A 22,384-nucleotide genomic window follows, 5' to 3' on the forward strand; every position below is an offset into this window, starting at 1 on the left:
TTTGAGAGGGGCGTCAAATCAGACTGCAGATTGTCTCGCAGGAAGAAACTGGACCAGAACGAATGGTCCCTGGATCAGGGGATATTCCAGGAGATTGTTGCACAGTGGGGACATCCAGAGGTTGATCTTTTTGCCAAAAGGATCAATGCGAAGTGTCCAAAGTTCTGTTCCCTTTATCCAGAGGATACTCCTTGGGTAATAGATGCCTTCACGATCAATTGGGGGAATGCAATAATGTACGCATTTCCTCCAATCCCGTTAATCCCAAGAGTAATAAGGAAGATTATTCAAGACAGAGCACAAGTAATACTGATTGCCCCGCTATGGCCGAAACGAGCATGGTACACAGGTCTTCGATTACTAGCAGTATCAGCACCAATCACATTTCCACTTTTACCGAATCTATTGACACAAGGACCGATTGTCCATCCGGATCTGGGGCGCCTTCACCTATCAGCATGGAACCTGAGTGGGAGATATTAAAATCTAAAGGTTTCTCAGACGAATTATCACAGACTTTAATACAAAGTAGAAAGAAGGTTACCCGTGTAATTTACCAGAAGGCATGGAGGGTATTTAACAACTGGTGTTTGGAAAGATCATTCAATACATCTTCACTCAGGTCTATTCTGGAATTCCTGCAGTGTGGGTACAAAAAAGGTCTGAGTGTCAGTACTCTTAAGGTACAGGTGTCAGCCCTTAGTGTCTTTTTGGAAAGAAGACTGGCACAAGAGGATCTGGTGATCCGTTTCTTTCAAGCATTAAAAAGATTGAAACCTACAACTAGATCTAGAGTTCCAACCTGGGACTTGAATGCTGTCCTTCAAGCCTTATGTGAGTCTCCGTTTGAGCCTTTAGAGCAGATTTCAGACAAATATCTAACTCTTAAAACTATTTTTCTTCTAGCAATTACTAGTGCTAGAAGAATAGGGGAATTACAGGCGCTATCCATAAAGGAACCTTACTGCATAATTTCCGAAGATAGGATAACGCTACGTCCAGATATGTTGTTTCTTCCAAAGGTAGTGTCTTCATTTCATAGAAATCAGGAAATTTTTCTACCATCCTTTTGTGAGAATCCATCAAATGACAAGGAAAGAAAGCTCCATAATCTGGATGTCAGAAGGTGTCTTATTCACTACCTAGAGCGTACAGTTTCCTGGAGAAAGACAGAGGCAATTTTCGTTCTGTTCGCAGGAAGATCCAGAGGTAATAGAGCTTCCAAAACTACTTTGGCACGATGGATTAGACAAACAATTGTTTCGGCATACCAACTTCAGGGAATACAACTGAAGACAACTATTAAGGCCCACTCTACAAGAGGGATCTCAACATCTTGGGCAGAGAGGGCAGGGGCCTCCATAGATCAGATTTGTAGAGCTGCAACCTGGTCAAGTCACAATACATTTGTGAAGCACTATCGTCTGAACGTTTCTGCAAGCACAGATCTATCCTTTGGGCGAAAAGTGTTGCAAGCAGTGGTCCCACCCTAAATCTTTATCTCTTGTATATCGTCTCATCCAGGGGTGCTGTCCGAAATGACGTTCTGGGAAAGACCTCTTTACTTACGGTAAAGTCTTTTCCGGTAGTCATGAGGACGGCACCCCTGCAACCCGCCCTTAATTGGGTGGAAAAGAAAAGTATTTGTGTAAGCAGGATTTATGTCCGTGTCATCTTTTGTATTAACTGAGGTACTATAGCCTGAATGTATCTTATGTACTGCTGCCTATTGCTTATGCAAATGTTTGTTTTAACAGTTTCCTGTCCACAGTGCGGAGGGAGATGGGTCTCATCCAGGGGTGCTGTCCTCATGACTACCGGAAAAGACTTTACCGTAAGTAAAGAGGTCTTTATTATGACAATCCCGCTTTAACAGTCACGTTTGTCACCTGAGATTGCCAAGAATAGAAGTTTGTTGGCATCTTTAGCATATTGCATTAGTGCAGTGAACTTTTTAGAATTTTGTTGGAGTTGGATGGTTCTACAATTTATTTTAGCTGTAATAGGCAACCCTGGATCTCTCCTTGCCATTTTTACTGTAGCCAGCTAAGAATCTCTATAACTGGCAACCCAAATTACACTTCTTTGCAAGCTACACATCTGTACTTTGCAGTGCTGTTCCCATGAGGCTTGCCAGTAATTCCCAACCTGGTGCAGGAGCTATTAGTTGCACAGGGCAGGAGGCTTTTTTCCCTGGAGGCAAGCCATAAATCCCAACCTAGGTATGCAGGGCAGCACAGTGGCATAGGAGTCAGCACTCTCGCCTTGTAGCCCTCTGTCCCTGGTTTAATTCCCAGCCAGGGGACTATCTGAATGGAGTTCATAAGTTCTCCCTGTGTCTGTGGGTTACCGCCGGCACTCCAGTTTCCTTCCACATCCCAAAAACATACAAAGAAGTTAATTGACTCACCCCTAAATTGGCCCTAGACAACGATACATAAACTACACTATACTTTTGACTTTGGTAGGGATTAGATTGTGAGCCCCTCTGAGGGAAAGTTAAAGAGACTCCGTAACAAAAATTGCATTCTGTTTTTTATCATCCTACAAGTTCAAAAAGCTATTCTAATGTGTTTTGGCTTACTGCAGCACGTTCTACTATCACCATCTCTGTAATAAATCAACTTATCTCTCTCTTGTCAGACTTGTCAGCCTCTGTCTGTAAGGCAGCCAAGTTCTTCAGTGTTGTGGTTCTGCTATGAACTCCCCCTTCCAGGCCCCTGTATACACACTGCCTGTGTGTTATTTAGGATTAGAGCAGCTTCTCTCTTCTCTCATCTTTTACAAGCTGGATAAATCGTCCTCTGAGCTGGCTGGGCTTTCACATACTGAAGAATTACAGACAAGGGAAAAGCTGTTTGCAGGAAGAAACAAGCAGCCTGAAACTTCAGTGCATAAGAACAGAGGGAAAGAAACACACAAATAATCTCTTGAGATTCAAAAGGAAGGGTGTATACAGCCTGCTTGTGTATGAATGTATTTTCTATGTGTGGACATACTGTACATCAACCTACTTCCTGTTTTGGTGGCCATTTTGTTTGTTTATAAACAAACTTTTTAAAACTGTTTTTAACCACTTTTAATGCGGCGAGGAGCGGCGAAATTGTGTCAGAGGGTAATAGATGTCCCCTAACGCACTGGTATGTTTACTTTTGTGCGATTTTTAACAATACAGATTCTCTTTAAGTGACAAGACAATATACTCTGTACAGCGCTGCGGAAGATCTAGGGGCTATATAAATATTTTATAAAATAACTCTGTTTTAAACAGCAAACTCGACCATTCCTGCTGGACAGTTTCTGTTTAAAAACTGCTATCATTTCTCAGCGTTTTAGAACAATTTAACAAGAATCAAAACTTAAGTACCAGATTGAAAGCGCTTTATTTATTTTTTTCAGCAAAAGTGTTTTTTCTTTTCCCTGTGCAAATCAGTCACAGTTTAACAGTTTATAGTTGGCTCTCTTCCTGTGTGACCTACATATATAACACTAATCTATGAAAGAGAGGAAGACAGTTCTGCAATGTTACATCTCTCTTCAGATCTTCTGTAGGTAAAATTGTTTTGAATCCACAAGCACATAATGATTAAAAAAAAAAAAAAAAAAAAAAACTTCTTAGCTTTATTCAAGGTTGAGCATCCTTTGTTTGTGCTTAAAACTTTACTTCTATTCATCCATGTAAAATCCATAGTTTTGCGCAACAAACTTGAGGGATTCACAACAAAATTTGTTACACTCTTAGCTTTAGATGAACGAACCATAGGAAGTAAAATGTCAACATATGTTTTATGTTTCCTCGCTCTTTGTCAAGACTCAAGGATGTGCGACCCCTGCACCAACCCTTCCTATAATCAAGGGTTGTGATGTATTATGTTGCGTATTCCATACTCCAGGTGCAGAGCTGTGCATTTTAATCAGCCAAGTACAAGTTAATGTTGCAGGAACACATTTCTGTGTTAACCCTTTCCACTCGTATGTCCTGTCTAGCGGGACATCGCGAAATTCCCGTTCCTGTCGTATGTCCCGCATAGCGGGACATTTTTTTCCAGCGGTGGTTTGCGGCGCATCTGGCCGCACGGAAAGCCTGGTCTCTCTCTATATACTCAGTGGGCATGTAAAACTACATGCCCACACAGGTGGTACCCCCCTCCCCTAAACAGTAAGTGGGCAATCAGCGCTGGCAGGAAGTAGCAGCATCATCTCTGCTTTGTTGCTGATTGTTCGTGTTTTATTTTATTTTTTATTTTTTTTACATGGCCTATTTTGCGGATTCCTGGCAGATCCCTTGCAGGTTTTTTTTCATACAGATTTCTTGCAGACCCCCTGCAGATTCCTGGCAGATTACTTTTGGCAGATCCCTTGCATGTTCCTTCTTGCAGATCCCTTCCGGTTATTTTTTTGAAGATTCCTTGCAAATTCCTTACAGAGCGGAGCAATGGCATCCTGTGCAGCAGGTAAGGAAAAATGACAGCGGCTGAGGTGGTACAACGGATTATGGAGGACAGCAGCACAGAATCAGATGTGCAGGATTCTGGTGATGACCGTGACCATACTGTCGATGATGATGATTGCTACAGTGATGACACTGATATTGATGAGGCTGATGAAGGTGGGGAAGCTGCTGAAAGTGGGGAGGGTGATCACAGAAAATGGGCAAGCTTCTCTCTTACCAGTGACTGCTTGCTGTATAATTTTCCCTTTACTGTGGGTACAACTGCCTGCAGCTAATGTTCCAGAAACCGTCAGTGTTTTTTTTTTTTTTTTTTTTTACACCGGCTCTTTTAGAAGAAATTATTAATGAAACAAATGATTATGCCAAAAGGACGTTAGAAAATAACCCTCCTTCACCCAGATCTATCTGGAGGAGCTGGGCTGATGTTACTATGCAGGAAATAAAGGCATACTTTGGAGTAATTCTTAGGATGGCACTGCAAGAAAGGGGATCTATCCAGGATTTTTTCTCAACTCGGTGGATCAATTACATCCCCTTTTTTTTTTTTTTTTTTTGGAGATATATTTTCTCATGAGCGATTTTAGTCAGATCCATTGGATGCTACATGTTTCTCCACCCATCAGTGATCCTGAAGGCCCTCAAAGCTTGCTAAGGCCAGACTTGCCATTTTCAGCTCGCATTGTCCTTCATCTTTGTACAAATCTGAAACAAGCCACTCCTGGACATGGATACCATTTATTTACAGATCGATTTTATACCAGTCACATATTGGCTCAAGAGTTACTAAAAGAAAAAATGTACATAACTGGAACGGTCATGCCCAATTGTAAAGGTCTACCATGTGAAATAAAAAAATTGAAACTAAGAAGTTGTGAAGTTCGTGCTTGGAAACTTGACAGTGAAGAGATGGTATTGGCATGGAAGGATAAGCGTATTATACACATGCTTAGCACTTTGTACCCTGCTACTGCAACGACACAGCAGAGAAGAATGAAAGGTAGAGTGACTGAAAATGTTGAGAAGCCCACAGCAGTCGTAGAATACACTAAACACATGGGAGCGGTTGACCAATTTGATCATTACACCAGTAGTTACTCCTTCAACAGGAAGTCACTGAATTGGTGAAGGAAGACCTTTTTTTTTTTTTTTTTTTTTTTTTTTTTTTTTTTTTTTTTGTTGGAGCTGGCAGTAGTAAATAGCTTCATAATTTATAACCAGTTGTATCCACATGAATCAAAGGATCATATCAGCTACCGCAATAACCTAATTCTTGAGTTGGTTCGCGAACAACGAGCCTCTAGTCCTCAGCGGAGATATGGCCGCCCTTCTTCATTGGACGTGGAGGAGCGTCTAAATGGTATCCAGCATTTTATTGCTAATAATCCCAATCAAAACACCAAAGATTGCACAGTGTGCAGTGACAGGAAGACACAAGGTGGCAGACGAAAAACCACCTATTATTGCGAAACTCGCTCACGCAGGCCAGGATTACACCCAGGAAATTGCTTTAAAGTGTACTATACTTTGGCCAACTTCTCTGCTACCAGCCAATAGAAGACACCAAACTGTCCAAATAAGGTATGAAATTGAACGTTATGTGTTCTTAAAATAAGATATACCATGTTACTGTGTTAAATTCCATGTAGGAATGGGAGAGGGAGTAACAGGGAGAGTGCATTTCTGTGTGTAAAAAAAAAAAAAAAAAAAAAAAAAAAAAAAAACTCCCTTTAGGAAAAAAAACTCAGTGGAAAGGAGTAAGTCAGTCTTCCTCTGACCTAGCAGTGAAGCTGCAATACTAGTGTACGGCACACCCAGCTGGCATAATGGTAGAATGGCAGAAATCTCTCCTCAGTTTCTCCTTCAAAGCAAACCTGAGGTGTGTGTGTGTGTGTGTTTGTTTTTTTTTTTTTTTATATATAGGAAATATAGATACTTGCCTCAGTAGAGGAAAGCCTCTGGATCCTCCAGGGGCATCTCTGATCCTTCTTGAGCCCCTTCTTACTTAAACAGCCTCAGATAATATCAAGAAACATGCAATCACATTACTGTGATTGAGACAAGATAGACAAGTCTCCCACAGTATAGCTTATAACAGCAGCTACATAAAAAAAAAATATTGTGAAATATTGCAATAAAGGATACCCGAAGTGACATGATGAGATAGACATGTGTATGTACAGTGCCTAGCACACAAATTACTATGCTATGTTCCTTTTTTTTTCTTTCTCTGCCTGAAAGTTAAATATCAGGTATGTAAGTGGCTGACTCATAGTTATTTGTGTGCTAGGCACTGTACATACCCATGTCTATTTCATCATGTCACACGTCACTTCGGGTATCCTTTAAGGTCACTCCAGATGTTCAGAAATCACTTTTTTTTCAATTAGGTTCTCATGCTTGCTCCCTGCACTGTCAAACAACGATAGAGTAAGGAAAAGAGGAAAAACAGCCCCCCTTAGGGACTTTTCACTAAGGGTCTATGGGACTACCAGTAACCTGAGGGGGCATACCAATGATGTGTGTCCTGTTATTCGCTCATAATCCACTCTTCTTAGTCGCAATCAGTTCCTCAATGCGTTTTCTCCTTGTAAACCACTCTCCAATGGAGTGGGAAGAAGTGCATTTCCTTAGAACAGGGATACACTCCTACTGAGCAATAAGCAGGTATCTGAGCATAGACTTCTTATATTGCCTAAGGCAGAGTTCCCCAGCCCTGTCATCAAGGCCCACCAACAGCATGTTTTGCAGGAAACCACACACAATCACAGGTGGGGTAATTAGTGTTGCAGCAGAGCTGATTAACTACTGTGCCTCTGTGGATTTCCACAAAACATGCACTGTTGGTGGGCCTTGAGGACAGGGGTGGGGAACACTGGTCTAAGGGTTAAAGGGGGCAGATGCAGCAGAAAGGTTTCTGGGGTCAGGCTCAATTCCCCCCCCCCCCTTTTCCTTCAAAGTTCTCACCTGAGACTAGAAGCCCCTCAGCTTTGGGCATAACCACCAAATGTGTACAAGAGCCCCAGTGGCATCTCCAGTCTTTATCCGAGCCAACATTAGAAATTTTGTGAAGCAGTTGGGGTCCAATACCAGCCAGATAGGTTTTTTTTGTTTTGTTTGTGAGTGACAACATTGAGCAAACTCCTATGGACTAGTTCACTAGAGCCACTTCTTATCTGAGAACTCTGTACCCAGCTGGGCCTCCAAATTTATTCTTGAGCAGGTAAGTGGGTTCGAGTTTATCCATCAAAAGGTCTTTATAGAGAGAGGAGTTGTCTGGGGTTCCCCAATTAGACAAATATTCTCAAAGTTTGTAAGAGATTTAAGAGCAGCCTTCCCAATCGCAGGTTGAGACAAAAAGCTTTTTAATTGTAAGTATAACACAAAGAGACAACTGAAACTTCTGGATGGAATTCAATCTCTCGCATCAACATCCCTACCTGGTCCACCAGGTCCAGCAATAGGAGTTGGTGATCATGAGGACATTGCTTGAGGAAGTCTCCTTCTGTGTGTACCAAGCACCAATGGAGGAATGTTCAGTGACGTGCTATGGCTTCAACCATCTGTGCATCCTCAGATGTATTCCAGTATACAGCTGTATGGCTGATGTTATCATGCTATTTTAACTTTTACAAATAAAAGAGGTATTTTAAATACTGAAGATGGTGCTGGCTTGCTGGGATTGTTTATTGATTGAGGAAGATCCTGGAGGAAACTTCAGGTTATATCTTAGTGAACTAAGAGGGCCTGGAATTGTAAAGTCCAGATTCCCCACAAATGCTTCTAAAACTTTTAAGCACTGCCTGAACCAATGGCATATCTGAGATAAAAGTTTAAGAGCAATCGAAAGGAAAACAAGGTTTTGTTAGCCATGCAAACCTTTGTCCTTCCACTACCCTAAATTCCATGTTAACCCAGGCTTTTATGTGGACATGAAACTGCCAGACAGCTTTGCGAGCCATAATAGAGGCCTGATAGTACCTCCATATGTTGGTCAGGCCGATCCAACTCTGATCTTTTGGATAATTGAGGCTATGTCTGTTAGTCTGGGGCTTTTTTTCCCCACCATGCCTGGGCCCACGTTTTCTGCAAAAGGATTGGTACTATCTGTAATAGGAAGGTGAATCTGGGCAACAAACTCTTAGGCCTGGGACCCACTAGCAGTACATTACTAAGCAGTTGTGATTTGAAAAGCTCTTGCTAATGTAATGCTATGGGTGTGATCCCACTTGAGTGATGTGATTTTATAAAAATCCCCCATAGCATTGCATTAGCAAGAGCTTTTTCAAATCACTAGCGCTTAGAAAAGGCTGCTAGTGGGTTTGAGCCCTTACCCTGTAAAGCTTATGACTCATTCTGCATGATGGGGTATTTCTGGAAATACAGATACCAGTTCTACAAAGAAGCAGAATTTTGGCTTCAGTCAGTGTTGGAAATTCATAGCTACCCTACGGCCCATGGCTCTCAAGGGCTTTGTATCTGACTGCTATACAATGCTGGTTTACTGCGCATGGAAAAATTACTGGCGGTTCATGTTTCAGGCTCTTATAGTACACCTGAACTGAGAGGGATATGGAGGCTGATATATTTATTTTCTTTTAAATAATGCAGATTGCCTGGCTGTCCTGCTAAGCCTCTGTTTCCAATACTCATAGCCATAGACCTTGAACAAGCATGCCAATCAGGTGTTTGGCCTAGTGCACACCAAGCGGTTTTTAGAACGCTCTGCCAGCCGCATCCGCCTGTAAAAACGCTTGGCTAATGTATTGCAATGGGATGGTGCACACTGGCGGTTTGAGGTTTTTACCCAGCCGCAAACGTGCCTCCTGCTGCACGTTCGCGGTTTTCTGAAGCGTTTCGTCCTCAATGTAAAGTATAGGGAAAACGCAAACCGCTCTGAAAAACGCTACTTCAGAGCGGTTTTCCAGGCGTTTTTGTTACAGAAGCTGATCAGTAACAGCTTTTACTGTAACAATGTGTAATCTGCTACACAAAAACGCACCCAAAACCGCTAGTTATGTTTAGTAAACCTCTCTAAACATACCTAGAATCGCTCTGAAATCAGCTTCCAAAACCGCTAGCATATTGCGGATCTGCTAGCGGTTTTGGTGTGCACTGGGCCATAGTGACTGAAGTCTGACTAGATGAGCTCATTATTTCAGGTGTGTGTGATACATACACTACTGCAGCCAAAAACCTCAACAGGTATTGTTTAAAAGAATATATGGCAACCACCATATCCCTCTCAGTTCAGGTGACCTATACTATCAGTGACAAAAATAAATTACAGCCGGGTTCTGTGTTGCATTGGTATATATTGGAGTGGTTGGACTGTATATATGCACATTTGTCTCATTATGTGCCATTACATGTACCGTTTAAGTCACATAAATGAAAGAGAAAGCAAATTGGCAAATCGTCATCATTCATCAGGAGTTATTAAAAACTTAATTGTGTGAGAAAAGCTGTGTTAATAACCGCAACCAGTTAGAAATTTCCAAAGCTGTAAAGAAGAAAAAAAAATTAAATAAACATAAAAAATAAAAACATGCAATCGGCGCATTTGTTAGTGGTTAATGAATCCCATTTGGTACCATGTAGCCGCTGATTCCACCCTGCTAACCTTAGACACTGCAATTCATTTACTATCTTATCAGCTACATTGAATCTTCCATTATTCTAAAATCTATGCATAGAAAGCATACTTTCACCAGCTAAAATTTAATTAAAGGGAAAAATATATATATAGGGGAAAAGATGTGAGATTTTAAATGGAAGAAAAAAATGGAGAAGTGCTGATGGTAGACTTTGGCAGAATGGACCAAGAGAGAAGAATAATGTAGAATAATCGTAACAGCATGTGGCCTGGGAGTGCTTAGCTTTTACCTGACTTGAAACTTCTTCATTAGACCTCTTTTACCTGAGCATATGAGGGTGGTGAATTCACCACCTGTCAGCTGCTCCTATTCACCGGCTGGGCTCTTGCTAGCACTGGGCACAGGTGGTGGACAGGTGCCTTCACAATATAGTTGTCTGAGCATGGTGGTTGACATGTTCAGATGCAACATGACACTTTTTCCTCCACCTTGTAAAGTGACAAGTGTCAAACGTGCCAAATGCGGTGTTACTGAATGCTGCCATTTTGCTGCATGTAACTGCAGCCGAATGGCACTTATGGCTGGCAGGCAGGTGGGCATCTGAACTGCTAGACAAACGAGTCCATGGAAAAGAGATTGCAAAGTTGTTTAAATAGGAGCTTCACAGCAGTCTCAGTCTGTGAACTGAAATGAAACATAATTTATTATATAGCCAATAGATTGTGCGGTGCACTGGCTTGTTTTTTTTTTTTTTTTTAGGAATTTTCATTGCAGCTGAGATTTCATAAAGTGAAACTCCGATTTCAATTTGCCTGGAAGATGTAATAATGTTTTGGTTGATTTTTATCTCTCCGGCATCTGCCAACACCTCAGAATATAAAAATTGTCTGAAAGTAGGTGTGATTTGTTTGAACAGACTTCTGTTCCAGATAGCTGTATTTTAATCTAGCTGTAGCCAAGACATTCTGCCAAGCTAACCAAGCTTAATGCGTTTAAAACAAATATTACATCACTAAAAGACCCAGTTCATGGCATTCAGGCTGTATTAATTGGTTCTAAAGTACAAATCACAGAACAAAGTCTTATTTAACTGCCTGTCAAATGGATGCATGGGGTAAAAGGGGGGGGAGGGGCACAATAATTGGTGGAGAACATCGACAAGACACTCCTTGACCATGGATGCACTAGGTTTTAATGTATGTGTGCATTTATTTATTGTATTTATAAAGTGCCACTGTGTGTGTGTGTGTGTGTGTGTGTGTGTGTCTATATACTCACTCACACTTTATAAAATATACATATGCTTTATACATATACATACAGTGCTGCCCACAATTATTCATACCCCTGGCAAATTTTGACTTCTTCAACCAGCGAGTAATTTTTTGACAGAAAATGACATAGGTGTCTCCCAAAAGATAGTAAGATGATGTACAAGAGGAATTGTCAGCTTTTATTTACATTTGAGCAAGAAAAGTCCAGTCCAAATATATTCATACCCTTTGTCAATAATTAATAGAAAAGCCTTCATTAGCTATCGCAGCAAATGAAGGCTTCCTATAATTGCAGACCAGCATTTTGCATGTCTCCATGGGTATTTTTGCCCATTCATCTTTAGCAATGAGCTCCAAATCTTTCAGGTTGGAGGATCTTCTTGCCATCCCTATAATCTTTAGCTCCCTCCACAGATTCTCAATTGGATTCAAATCAAGACTCTGGCTGGGCCACCTCAAAACGTTAATGTTGTTGTCTGCTAACCATTTCTTCACCACATTTGCTGTGTTTTGGGTCATAGTCATGCTGAAATGTCCATTCGTGGACAAGGCCAAGTTTCTCTGCAGACTACCTAATATTGTCATTGAGAATCCTCATGTATCACTTTTTTCGCTTTCTTTCTTTGAAGGCTTCTCCCTTCTTTTTTTTTTTTTTTTTTTTTTTTTTTCCTTTTTTGCCAAATGAAGGAAACATTGTGACCAAACAATTCAATTTTTGTTTAACAGAAGACCTAACTTCTTTGTCCAGATAAGCATTTCCTAAGGCCAGCAAGCTTTTGTATGCCTTATCTGGAGAAGTGATGTCGTCCTTGTTCTGCATTAGTGGAACCCAGCAGTGTGCAGTGTCCATTGGATTGTCTTCCTTGAGACATTGCCACCAGCAGAGCCCAGATTCACCAGGATGGTCTTGGTGATTATCCTCGGATTCTTTATTACCTCTGTCACGATCCCCCTGGCAGGCACACATGTCACTTGTGGCTTCCAACCACGTCCGCTGAGATTTTCCACAGTGCAGAGCATATTGTATTTTTTTTAATAATACGTTGCACTGTAGCCACTGGAACTGGAAAACATTTAGAAATGGCCTTGTAGCCCTTTCCTGACTTGAGCAGCCACAATGAGCAGCCGCAGGTCCTCACTGAGCTCCTTTGTTTTAGCCATGACTGTCCACAAACCAACTGAAGAGAGCTGCTGTTTTCACCTGTTGAATTGATTAAAACAGCTTTTCCCAATTAACCAATGTTATTAGGATGCTTTAGAACAGCTTGGACTATTTGGAATGGTATATAACTTTGGATTTTCACTGAGACTTTGACAGTTTGTGAAGGTTATGAAAAATGTTGTACTGGACACTTTGCTTAAATGTAAATAAAAGCTGAGAAATGTTTTTTTCCACAATAATGCCTTTAGTACATCGTCTTATCTTTTGGGAGACACCACTTTCATTTTCTGTCAAAAAAAATTACTTGCTGGTTGAATAAAAGTAACTTTAAGGCCTGGTGCACACCAGAGGAGTTTTTCTGAGCATTTTGAGTTTTTAAATCTGCTGCTAATGTTATCCTATGTGTCTGTGCACACTGGAGCAATGAGGTTTTGTAAAAAAAACCCATAGCATTACATTGGGAACAGCTTTTAGAGGTTTCAAAAGCTCTTCCCAATGTAATGCTATGGGTTTTTTTTTACAAAACCTCAATGCTCCAGTATGCACAGACACATAGGATAACATTAGCAGCAGATTTAAAAACTCAAAATGCTCAGAAAACCTCCTCTGGTGTGCACCAGGCCTAGGTCCAACATTTGCTGGGTGTATCAATAATTCTGTGTGTGTGTGTGTGTGTGTGTGTGTGTGTGTGTGTGTGTGTGTGTGTGTGTGTGTGTGTGTGTGTAATTATAAAATTCCCTGGTTTTTGCCCTCTAAACCTAGGTGTGTCTTATAGTCTGGATTGTCTTATATCATCTAATAAATCCAGACCAGCATTTTTGGATCTCTTGCGGTCCAGCATAGGAGAATCTTGGCATATGATGTACGTTGTGACTAAGAGGATGGTGTCCGAGTATAAAATACACCTACAATAAAATATAGATATAGATAGATAGATAGAGATAGAGATAGAGAGATATATAGAGAGATAGAGATAGAGAGAGATATAGATTCTCTATTTTCCCTGGCTGTCATGGTCCTTCAGTGATTATCATCTGCAAGACATATGTAGATCAAAATAAAGCTGGCAATACACTAATTAGTTATCATTCGCTTTTGATATTGCGATTTAAATATTTTATGACCGACTAAAGACCAAGATCAGTCTATTAAGTTTGTTTAGCCCTTAATATTGTTCATAATATTGATCACAATTGTTTAAATCCACTTCAATTTACAATCTAATTAGTAAATGAATGGCACTGTGTATTGCCAGCTTAAGAATACCCGATCCACACTTGTCCTGTGTAAGTAATTTAGGAAGTAAGCCTTGATATTGGCACTAACTAATATTCTCCAGAAGGCAGCGAGCCCGGTTTTATTGTCATGTTTTGTTACATTATACATACAGAAACCTATAAGTGGTGCAATATTGACTGTAAAACTTGGTTTTGAGATGAGACAAAATGTCTGTAACTAGTATATTGATGCCATATTGATCTTATAAGATAAATGGTCTTTCTGTCATTCCATGCAGGTCTCCCCAGGGACCACCCAGAGAGCTATCATTCTTTTATGTGGAATAACTTTTTCAAGCACATAGACATTGAAGCAGAGAATGCACACATCCTGGATGGAAACGCCTCTGACCTCCAAGCTGAATGTGATCTATTTGAAGGGAAAATTAGAGCTGCTGGTGGAATCGAATTGTTCGTTGGCGGTGAATATTGTCTTTGTTTAATGAATTCAAGTATCCAGCTGAATATTTAACCAAGGACCCTAATATTTTTTTCAAGTTATTACTGAACTACTTCTAAAGTGCAATTTTCATTTTCTCATACATGAAGTGAATTCAGATTTGGAAAACAAGATTTTTTTTTTCAGTTTTGTTTGGCTATGCATGACATGTCAAAGCCTAGGTACTGGAAAGTGCTGATAAGCTGGAAATGGTAGTAGACAGGCCTGAGAAAATATCTTGAACTGACAAAAAAACACTTCTTTCTTACCTCATCCACATAATGCTGACAAAATGTCAGTGCCTGTTTCCAGGCAATAGCAGAATATTCTTCCCATGGGTAATGCAGCCATGTTAAACAATAATCCTTTGTTCCACAAATCTGAATTTGCTACATTTAAGTAAGAGAGTGAAAGATTCACTTGAAAGAAAACCTGTATGTGGAGAAATCTATAAGCTTCCACTGGTGACCTCCTTGTCAGTATAGTATCCTGGCTGTCCTGTTGAACAAATGGCTCAGTCATTTACCACAAACTGGTTAGGGATTCTAGTTTCACAACATGGTTGTTGTGAGACCATCACATGGACTTTATACCTTGGAGATTAGGTAGGATTTACTTGTAGGACATATTTTTGTCCAGCTCTTCTATAAATTAAAGCAGGTTTAGGATATAGTTAAGCTTGATGTTTGTACTTACCTCATACTTAAACTGTTGCTGCAACAAACTGTTAGGGTTTGTTCACACTAAGCGTTTTTGCTTTTTTTTTTTTTTTTTTTTTTTTTTTTAAAGTGCTGGCGATTTCAAAAAGTGCTAGTGCAATGGTCGCTTATGTGAGTGACTCGCTTTCTATTGAATTGCAAACGTGGCTCCTGCACTATTTTCTGAGCATTTGTGTTCAATAGAATATATAGGCAAAACCCTTGAAATAGATGCATTGTATTTATTCATTTCCAGGTGAAAGAGTTCACTTCCTGACTGACGTCAGGTAGTGAAAAAATTAATCGCTGAGCAAAAGTGCTTAAAGTGCTTTTCTAAGGGAAAAGTGCTCACCAAATTGCTAGCGCTATTGCAATTTGTAATGTGGACAAGGCCTTAAAGATCATAAAGAGGAATAGTAACCTATCATTAATATGAGGCTCAAAGGCTTGTACACATGGTAAACAAAACTCATCTGAAGTGCTCATTTTGTGAGGTATCTGACATCAATCTATAGTGCATACAGGTCTACCATGAGGTTGTTGAGCAGTTCAGTATGCTGTATGTCTAAATTACATTAAAGAACATGCAAAGAAAAAGCACATTATATTTTCACATAACTTACCCATTAGCAGCCGCTCACTCATGTGCCCGCCCCTTCATCCCGCCTCCATCCACACTGAACAATACATCTTTCTCAGCGCTAACTGATGTTTGTACAGTGCTTGTGCGTAACAATCGCTATGGGCAACACAATTGCAGCCTGTGTACGTACAAGCCTTTACTCTCAAGCCTTGGTCACTGCTCCCTAGGATATATTTTTCTCTGTAGCTATATCTTATCTTTTAGCGCACTGAAAAAAAAGAACCAAAAAAACCTTAAATAGCTTCCATGTTAAGCCAGCTGTTGGCACTTGGAACATCTATTCATTTTCAAGATTTAAGATGCCAATTTAAAAAATGCCTTTCTTCAGTCAGGGCATAGCAGCAGTAAGTGCAATGGCTACAAGGTGATACCAGATGGACAACAGTGGAAAAGAACACTTTGCTATGTCCTTGTCTGTTACATTTGTATTAACTATATCTGGGCAATCTATATGTTAGAATAGATGATGCTGAGCATCGCAGTATTGATTATATATATGGAGATCTCGCAAGCCTAGGGATGTTAGTTGCTTGTCTCGGTAAGTTTAGTCTACCTATCATGGCTATGCCTGGATTGGGGGGGGGGGGGGGGGACTTCTCTGCTGCCATTGCTAACAATAGCACAAAAAGGTAGTTTTCAACTCTGCTTCATTGCAATTAAAAACAAAATAGGAACTGAGGTGATGTGTACTATTTTATTGGGAAAAGGGACAATGGCAGGGCGCATGATGGAGTGGCTTCTGGTGGGCAGGGTAAGGAAGGAAATTATATGCTTTTCTGTAAAGGATGGTGTTCTGGATTTGTGTGACCTTCTAGGATACCTGTAAACACACTAGATTCTCTGCCTGGACTGCCCTGAATGTGGTTGCCTTGGCTGAGTTCTATCCAGGTACATAGCTTTAGAATGTAGTGTAATTTGCCTTTTATAACCTATGCGCTGTTACAAAGCCTGGTCAGCAGGCATGGAATCTGCATTATCCAGAAGCGCGCTGCAGACATTGAATTAGGATAAAGCAGTCCGTTGTAATTTATAGATACGAACATGTCCATACGTCTCTCAACCAAGTTGCGGGGTTATGTGGTGTGATGTGTGACCGCACGGCAGAACTACAATCTGGTAGAAGCATACATCGTAAACTAGTGCAAATATGTACTCAAGTCAGCTAATAAGAGAAGAGAGCAAAAACGGGACAAAGAAAGAATAAATAACTGAAAATGTTTGCCTTTGACTGGTCAGCAAGTTTGCAGGGGCAATCCAATGAAAATCAGCCCTGCAACAAGGGAGGAAGTGATGCATTTTTGGTGTCCTCTGGTGAGCCCTAATAAGTAAGAATGTAGTTGTTTTTGTTTTTTTCCCCTCCCATAAGATAACATATGACATTAGTTATAGACCAAGTTAGCAGCTGGGGGGTGGAGCATTTGATATGCTACAGCACACCATGGGCACCACAGTGGCGTTTATAAATACACTCTTGCCTTGCATCGCTGGTTCCCTGGTTTGAATCCCAGCCAGTGCAATTTCAGCAGTTTGCATGTTCTCCCTGTGTCTACGTGGGATTCTTCTGGTTTCCTCTCACATCCCAAAAACGTACAGGTAAGTTACTTTGCTTCCCCCTAAAACTGGTCCTAGACTACCATAGACTTATGCCTATGGTAGGGACTAGATTGTGAGCTCCTCTAAGGGACAGTTAGTGACATGAATATGTATTCTGTAAAGCACTGCAGAACATGTTGGCGCTATGTAAAAACTAAATAATTTTTTTTTTTCCAGGAATTGGACCTGATGGTCACATAGCTTTTAATGAGCCTGGCTCCAGTCTTGTCTCTAGAACCAGAGTGAAGACCCTGGCTATGGACACTATTTTGGCAAATGCCCGCTTCTTTGATGGCAATCTTTCCAAAGTACCTACCATGGCTTTGACAGTTGGTGTGGGAACAGTGATGGATGCAAAAGAGGTACTATCCAAATTGGGCTCCTCTTGCCTTTTTAAAAGCTAGATAATTTAAAGTGAATTTAAAATTAGTCATTTTGAGGGTTATGTTTACGAAATATGGAGCAGACCTGACAACCAAGGCCAGACATAAAGGCAAATTGTGGGAAGAATGCTTTTTTCCACCCCCACTTTCTCTTCTAATATGATCACTGAGTAATATGAAATTACTGGGTGCACATCTCTAATGCACTGCTGTCTTTAGAATGGTGGGCCCCTCTATAGTTGATAACCACAGAGAAGGTATGTAGAGGGGGCACAGAGCTGGAAAAGTTTATGAGCAGTCATTGTGACATTTCGGATGAAAGAGAAATGTGATGTATATGTATATACATATCCCAATCCACTCAGCTGAGCAGGCTGCATTTGCTCTAGCTGTGCATATAAGGGAAGGTCTGTAGTCGGTTCGGCTGACACCACTTTGTGTTAAAAGGGGTGTGTGTGTGTGTGTGTGTATCTCTATCTCACCATACTAATACAGTGGTTGACCCCCTTCGCTTTTTAGAACTGCCTTAATTCTACGTGGCATTGATACAACTAGGTGCTGAAAGCATTCTTTAGAAATGTTCATTCTTTAGAAATATCCACAGGCACCTTCCCCTCAGACTTCAAGCAGGCCACTGTACTACCCCTGCTCAAGAAACCCTCCCTCGACCCCTCGCTACCCTCCAACTACCGTCCTATCTCCCTCCTCCCCTTTGCCTCAAAACTCCTTGAGCGTCTGGTTCACAAACGCCTGACCCAGTTCCTCAATGCCATCTCACTGCTAGACCCACTTCAATCTGGATTTCGGCCTGCCCACTCAACCGAAACTGCTCTCACCAAAGTGGTCAATGACCTTGCCTTAGCTAAAGCTGAAGGTAAATTCTCCATTCTCCTCCTTGACCTTTCAGCAGCTTTTGACACAGTAGATAATCCCCTACTCCTCCAGTCCCTCCAGTCCATGGGCATTCACGATCTTGCCCTGTCCTGGCTTTCATCCTACCTCTCCAACCGCTCCTTCACGACCGCCTTCAATGAGTCCTCATCCACCCCTAACCACCTCTCGGTGGGAGTCCCCCAAGGTTCGGTCCTTGGCCCCCTACTGTTCACCCTATACACATCCTCCATTGGCAAGGTTATCTCCTCCATGGGTTTTAACTATCATCTGTATGCAGATGACACCCAGATCTACCTCCACACCCCTGACATATCCACCACTACCATGGACAAGGTCTCCTCCTGTCTATCAGCCATCTCCTCCTGGATGTCCGCTAGGTTCCTGTAACTAAACCTAGACAAAACGGAATTTATGATCTTCCCACCCCGGACATCCATAAACCTCCCAGATGTGCATGTCACTGTTAACCACACTACCATTCACCCTACCTCTCAAGCCCGCTGTCTGGGTGTCACCCTGGACTCCGCACTCTCCTTCACTCCCCACATCCAACACCTCACAAAGTCCTGCAACTTCCACCTTCGTAACATCTGTAAGATTCGCCCTTTCCTGACCTCTGCCACCACCAAACTCCTCATCCATGCCCTCATAATTTCCCGGCTTGACTACTGCAATGCCCTGCCGTCTGGTCTCCCTATGACCCGAACAGCCCCACTGCAGTCCATCATGAATGCAGCAGCCAGAATTATCCACTGCTCCCATCGCTCCACCATGGCGGATTCCCTCCTTGAATCCCTCCACTGGCTTCTTATCCAGTCCAGAATCAGATTCAAGATACTGTGTCTGACCTACAAATCTTTCCACAAAACTTGTCCAACCTACATTTCCGATCTTACTCAGAGGTACACACCTAGCCGCTCTCCGCTCTTCCAATGAACTTCGCCTAATCGCCCCCCCCCCCCCCCCCCCCCGCATCACCCAGTCCCATGCACGCCTCCAGGACTTCTCAAGAGCTGCTCCAACACTATGGAACTCCCTACCTCCACCCATTAGGGCAGCCCCCTCCAACATCTTCAAGAAAGCCCTCAAAACTCACCTTTTCACTCTGGCTTACTACCCCTCACAAGTGCTCTAAACCCACAGCTGAACTCTGGTCTCCTACCTCTCGTGTCCCTACCTCTCCCTTTAGATTGTAAGCCTTTGGGCAGGGTCCTCCTCCTTTTTGTGTCCAACCTGATCATGCACCTCCATTACTGTGAACCCATGCTAGGCATCTGAGTGAACCTAACTTGCCTAATCTCCATGCTCCATCCAGTGACTGACTAAGCATTACCTTGTACTCATACTGTGCCGTGTGATCTGATTTTTCTTGTATTCAGGTCATTTTGCTGTATGTCACCCCTAAATATTGTATGTATCCCTATTTATTGTCCAGCGCTGCGTAATATGTTGGCGCTTTATAAATACAACAAATAAATAAATAAATACAATAATGTTGGCCCATATTGATAGGATAGCATCTTGCAGTTGATTGAGATTTTGTAGGATGCACATCCAGGGCACAAAGCTCCCGTTCCTCACGTCCCAAAGATGCTCTATTGGGTTGAGATCTGGTGACTGGGGCCATTTTAGTACAGTAAACTCATTGTCCTGTTCAAGGAACCAATTTGAAATGATTCGAGCTTTGTGACATGGTGCATTATCCTGCTGGAAGTAACCATCAGAGGATGGGTACATAGTGGTCATGAAGGGAATGACCTGGTCAGAAACAATGCTCAGGTAGCCCGTGGCATTTAAATGATGCCCAATTGGCACTAAGGGGCCTAAAGTGTGCCAAGAAAACATCCCCCACACCATTACACCACCACCACCAGCCTGCACAGTGGTAACAAGGCATGATGGATCCATGTTCTCATTCTGTTTATGCCAAATTCTGACTCTATCGAGACTCCTCAGACCAGGCAACATTTTTCCAGTCTTCACCTGTCCAATTTTGGTGAGCTCGTGCAAATTGTAGCCTCTTTTTCCTATTTGTAGTGAAGATGAGTGGTACCCGGTGGGGTCTTCTGCTGTTGTAACCCATCTGCCTCAAGGTTGTGCGTGTTGAGGTTTGCTGTATACCTCGGTTGTAACGAGTGGTCATTTCAGTCAATGTTTCTTCTATCAGCTTGAATCAGTTGGCCCATTCTCCTCTGACCTCTAGCATCAACAAGGCATTTTTGCCCACAGGACGGCTGCATACTGGATGTTTTTCCCTTTTCACACCATTCTTTGTAAACCCTAGAAATGGTTGTGCGTGAAAATCCCAGTAACTGAGCAGATTGTGAAATACTCAGATTGGCCCTTCTGGCACCAACAACCATGCCACGCTCAAAATTGCCTAAATTCCCTTTCTTTCCCATTTTGACATTGTGTGGAGTTCAGAAGATTGTCTTGACTAGGACCACACCCCTAAATGTCTTCAGATGACCCCAAAGATAAGTGTAAGTGGGTCAGTTTGGGAGACCTTGTGGGGCCATTCAACTGGCCCACAACGACCAATCCACTTTCCAGGAAACTGTTCATCTAGGAAGGCTCGGACCTGACACCCATGATGTGGTGCACCATCTTGCTGGAAAAACTCAGGGAACGTGCCAGCTTCAGTGCATAAAGAGGGAAACACATCATGTAGCAATTTGTCTAGCCCCAGAGGTCTCCCGATCTGACCCCCTTAGACTTTTATCTTCGGGGTCATCTGGAGGCAATTGTCTATGCCAGGGGTCCCCAAACGTTTTGGGTCGAGGGCCGGGTCAACATACTTCAGACTGCTGGGGGGCCGGAATATACATAATATGTCGTCTTTGCGGGCCAGACAGTGAAGCATACCCAGGTGACAATCTGCAGTCCAATTAGACAGCAGTGTCACCTGATGTGGAATTTGATTGGACCACCAATATTTAAAGGTGTGGCTGACCGCATCTATAAGTAATACATTTTGTGTGTGGGGGGCCAGTAAAAAAGCCTAAGGGGGCCGCATTCGGCCCGCGGGCCTTAGTTTGAGGACCACTGGTCTATGCTGTGAAGATAGATGTGCAGCACCGGAGAGTACGGATACTGGAAGCCTGTCCTAGCATTTTTCCTGCGGTATGGTATAAATGTGTGAAGAGTGGGAGAAGAGGGTTGCATTGACAATCCAACACAATGGGCAGCACACTGAACACATTTTATAATTGGTCAGAAACTTGTAAATAATCCATGAAAGAATAAAGTCGTGTTAAAACCAAACACACCATTGTTTTTCTTGTGAAATTCCCAATAAGTTTGATGTGTCACATCACCCTCTTCCTATTGAAAAAAACAAAAGTTGGATTCAAAATGGCCGCCATGGTCACCAACCCATTTTGAAAAGTTTCCCTCCTCACATATACTAACATGCTACAAACAGGAAGTTAATATCACCAACCATTCCCATTGCATCTCTATCTATCTATCTATCTATCTATATATAATCTTCTCACTCTGTGTGCATCTGAGGGGCCACTTTCAAATTTTGTCCCGCCCATGACGTCACGCCGCTCCGCCGCACTGATTGCCCGCCAGGTCCCCGGAAGAAGAGCGGGGATATTGGGATCCCGGCGGCCAGAAAATGGTTGCAGACAGACGGGGACAGAGGCTGGAGTCCTGCTGCGCAGCCTCGATCACGTGCGGGACCCCTAAAGGCATAAGAGAGCAGGGAATTTCTTTAGCCCGACCTGAGCTTGGGATTTTTTTTTTTCTACCCCGAGCTCAGGTCAGAGTTACCGCCAGGAGGGTTACGGGCCAAGCCAACAAATTTACCAGAATTCACCCGCAATTCTCAAAAATTCTACAACACCCCGTAATTTCCTCTCCGCCCTCTCCTATTATGTCACTACCCCCTCACTTTAGGTTGAAAGCCTTTGGTATAGCCTGCCCTCATTCTGTATCCTACTTGATAATGCATCCTGATCACAGAA

At 42.2% G+C, this 22,384-nt stretch overlaps 1 protein-coding gene across 1 annotated transcript in view; it reads left to right on the forward strand.

The window, feature by feature from the left end:
• The window catches only part of GNPDA1 (glucosamine-6-phosphate deaminase 1), a 38,409-nt gene that overhangs the window by 8,616 nt on the left and 7,409 nt on the right, over positions 1-22,384 (forward strand). Inside the window, exons 4-5 of the mRNA XM_068272933.1 lie at positions 14,000-14,182; positions 17,311-17,495. Coding sequence (XP_068129034.1) covers positions 14,000-14,182; positions 17,311-17,495 — 368 coding nt within the window. The remainder of the gene's footprint in view (positions 1-13,999; positions 14,183-17,310; positions 17,496-22,384) is intronic.

This window comes from Hyperolius riggenbachi, chromosome 3 (assembly GCF_040937935.1).
Source record: "Hyperolius riggenbachi isolate aHypRig1 chromosome 3, aHypRig1.pri, whole genome shotgun sequence".
NCBI lineage: Eukaryota > Metazoa > Chordata > Amphibia > Anura > Hyperoliidae > Hyperolius > Hyperolius riggenbachi.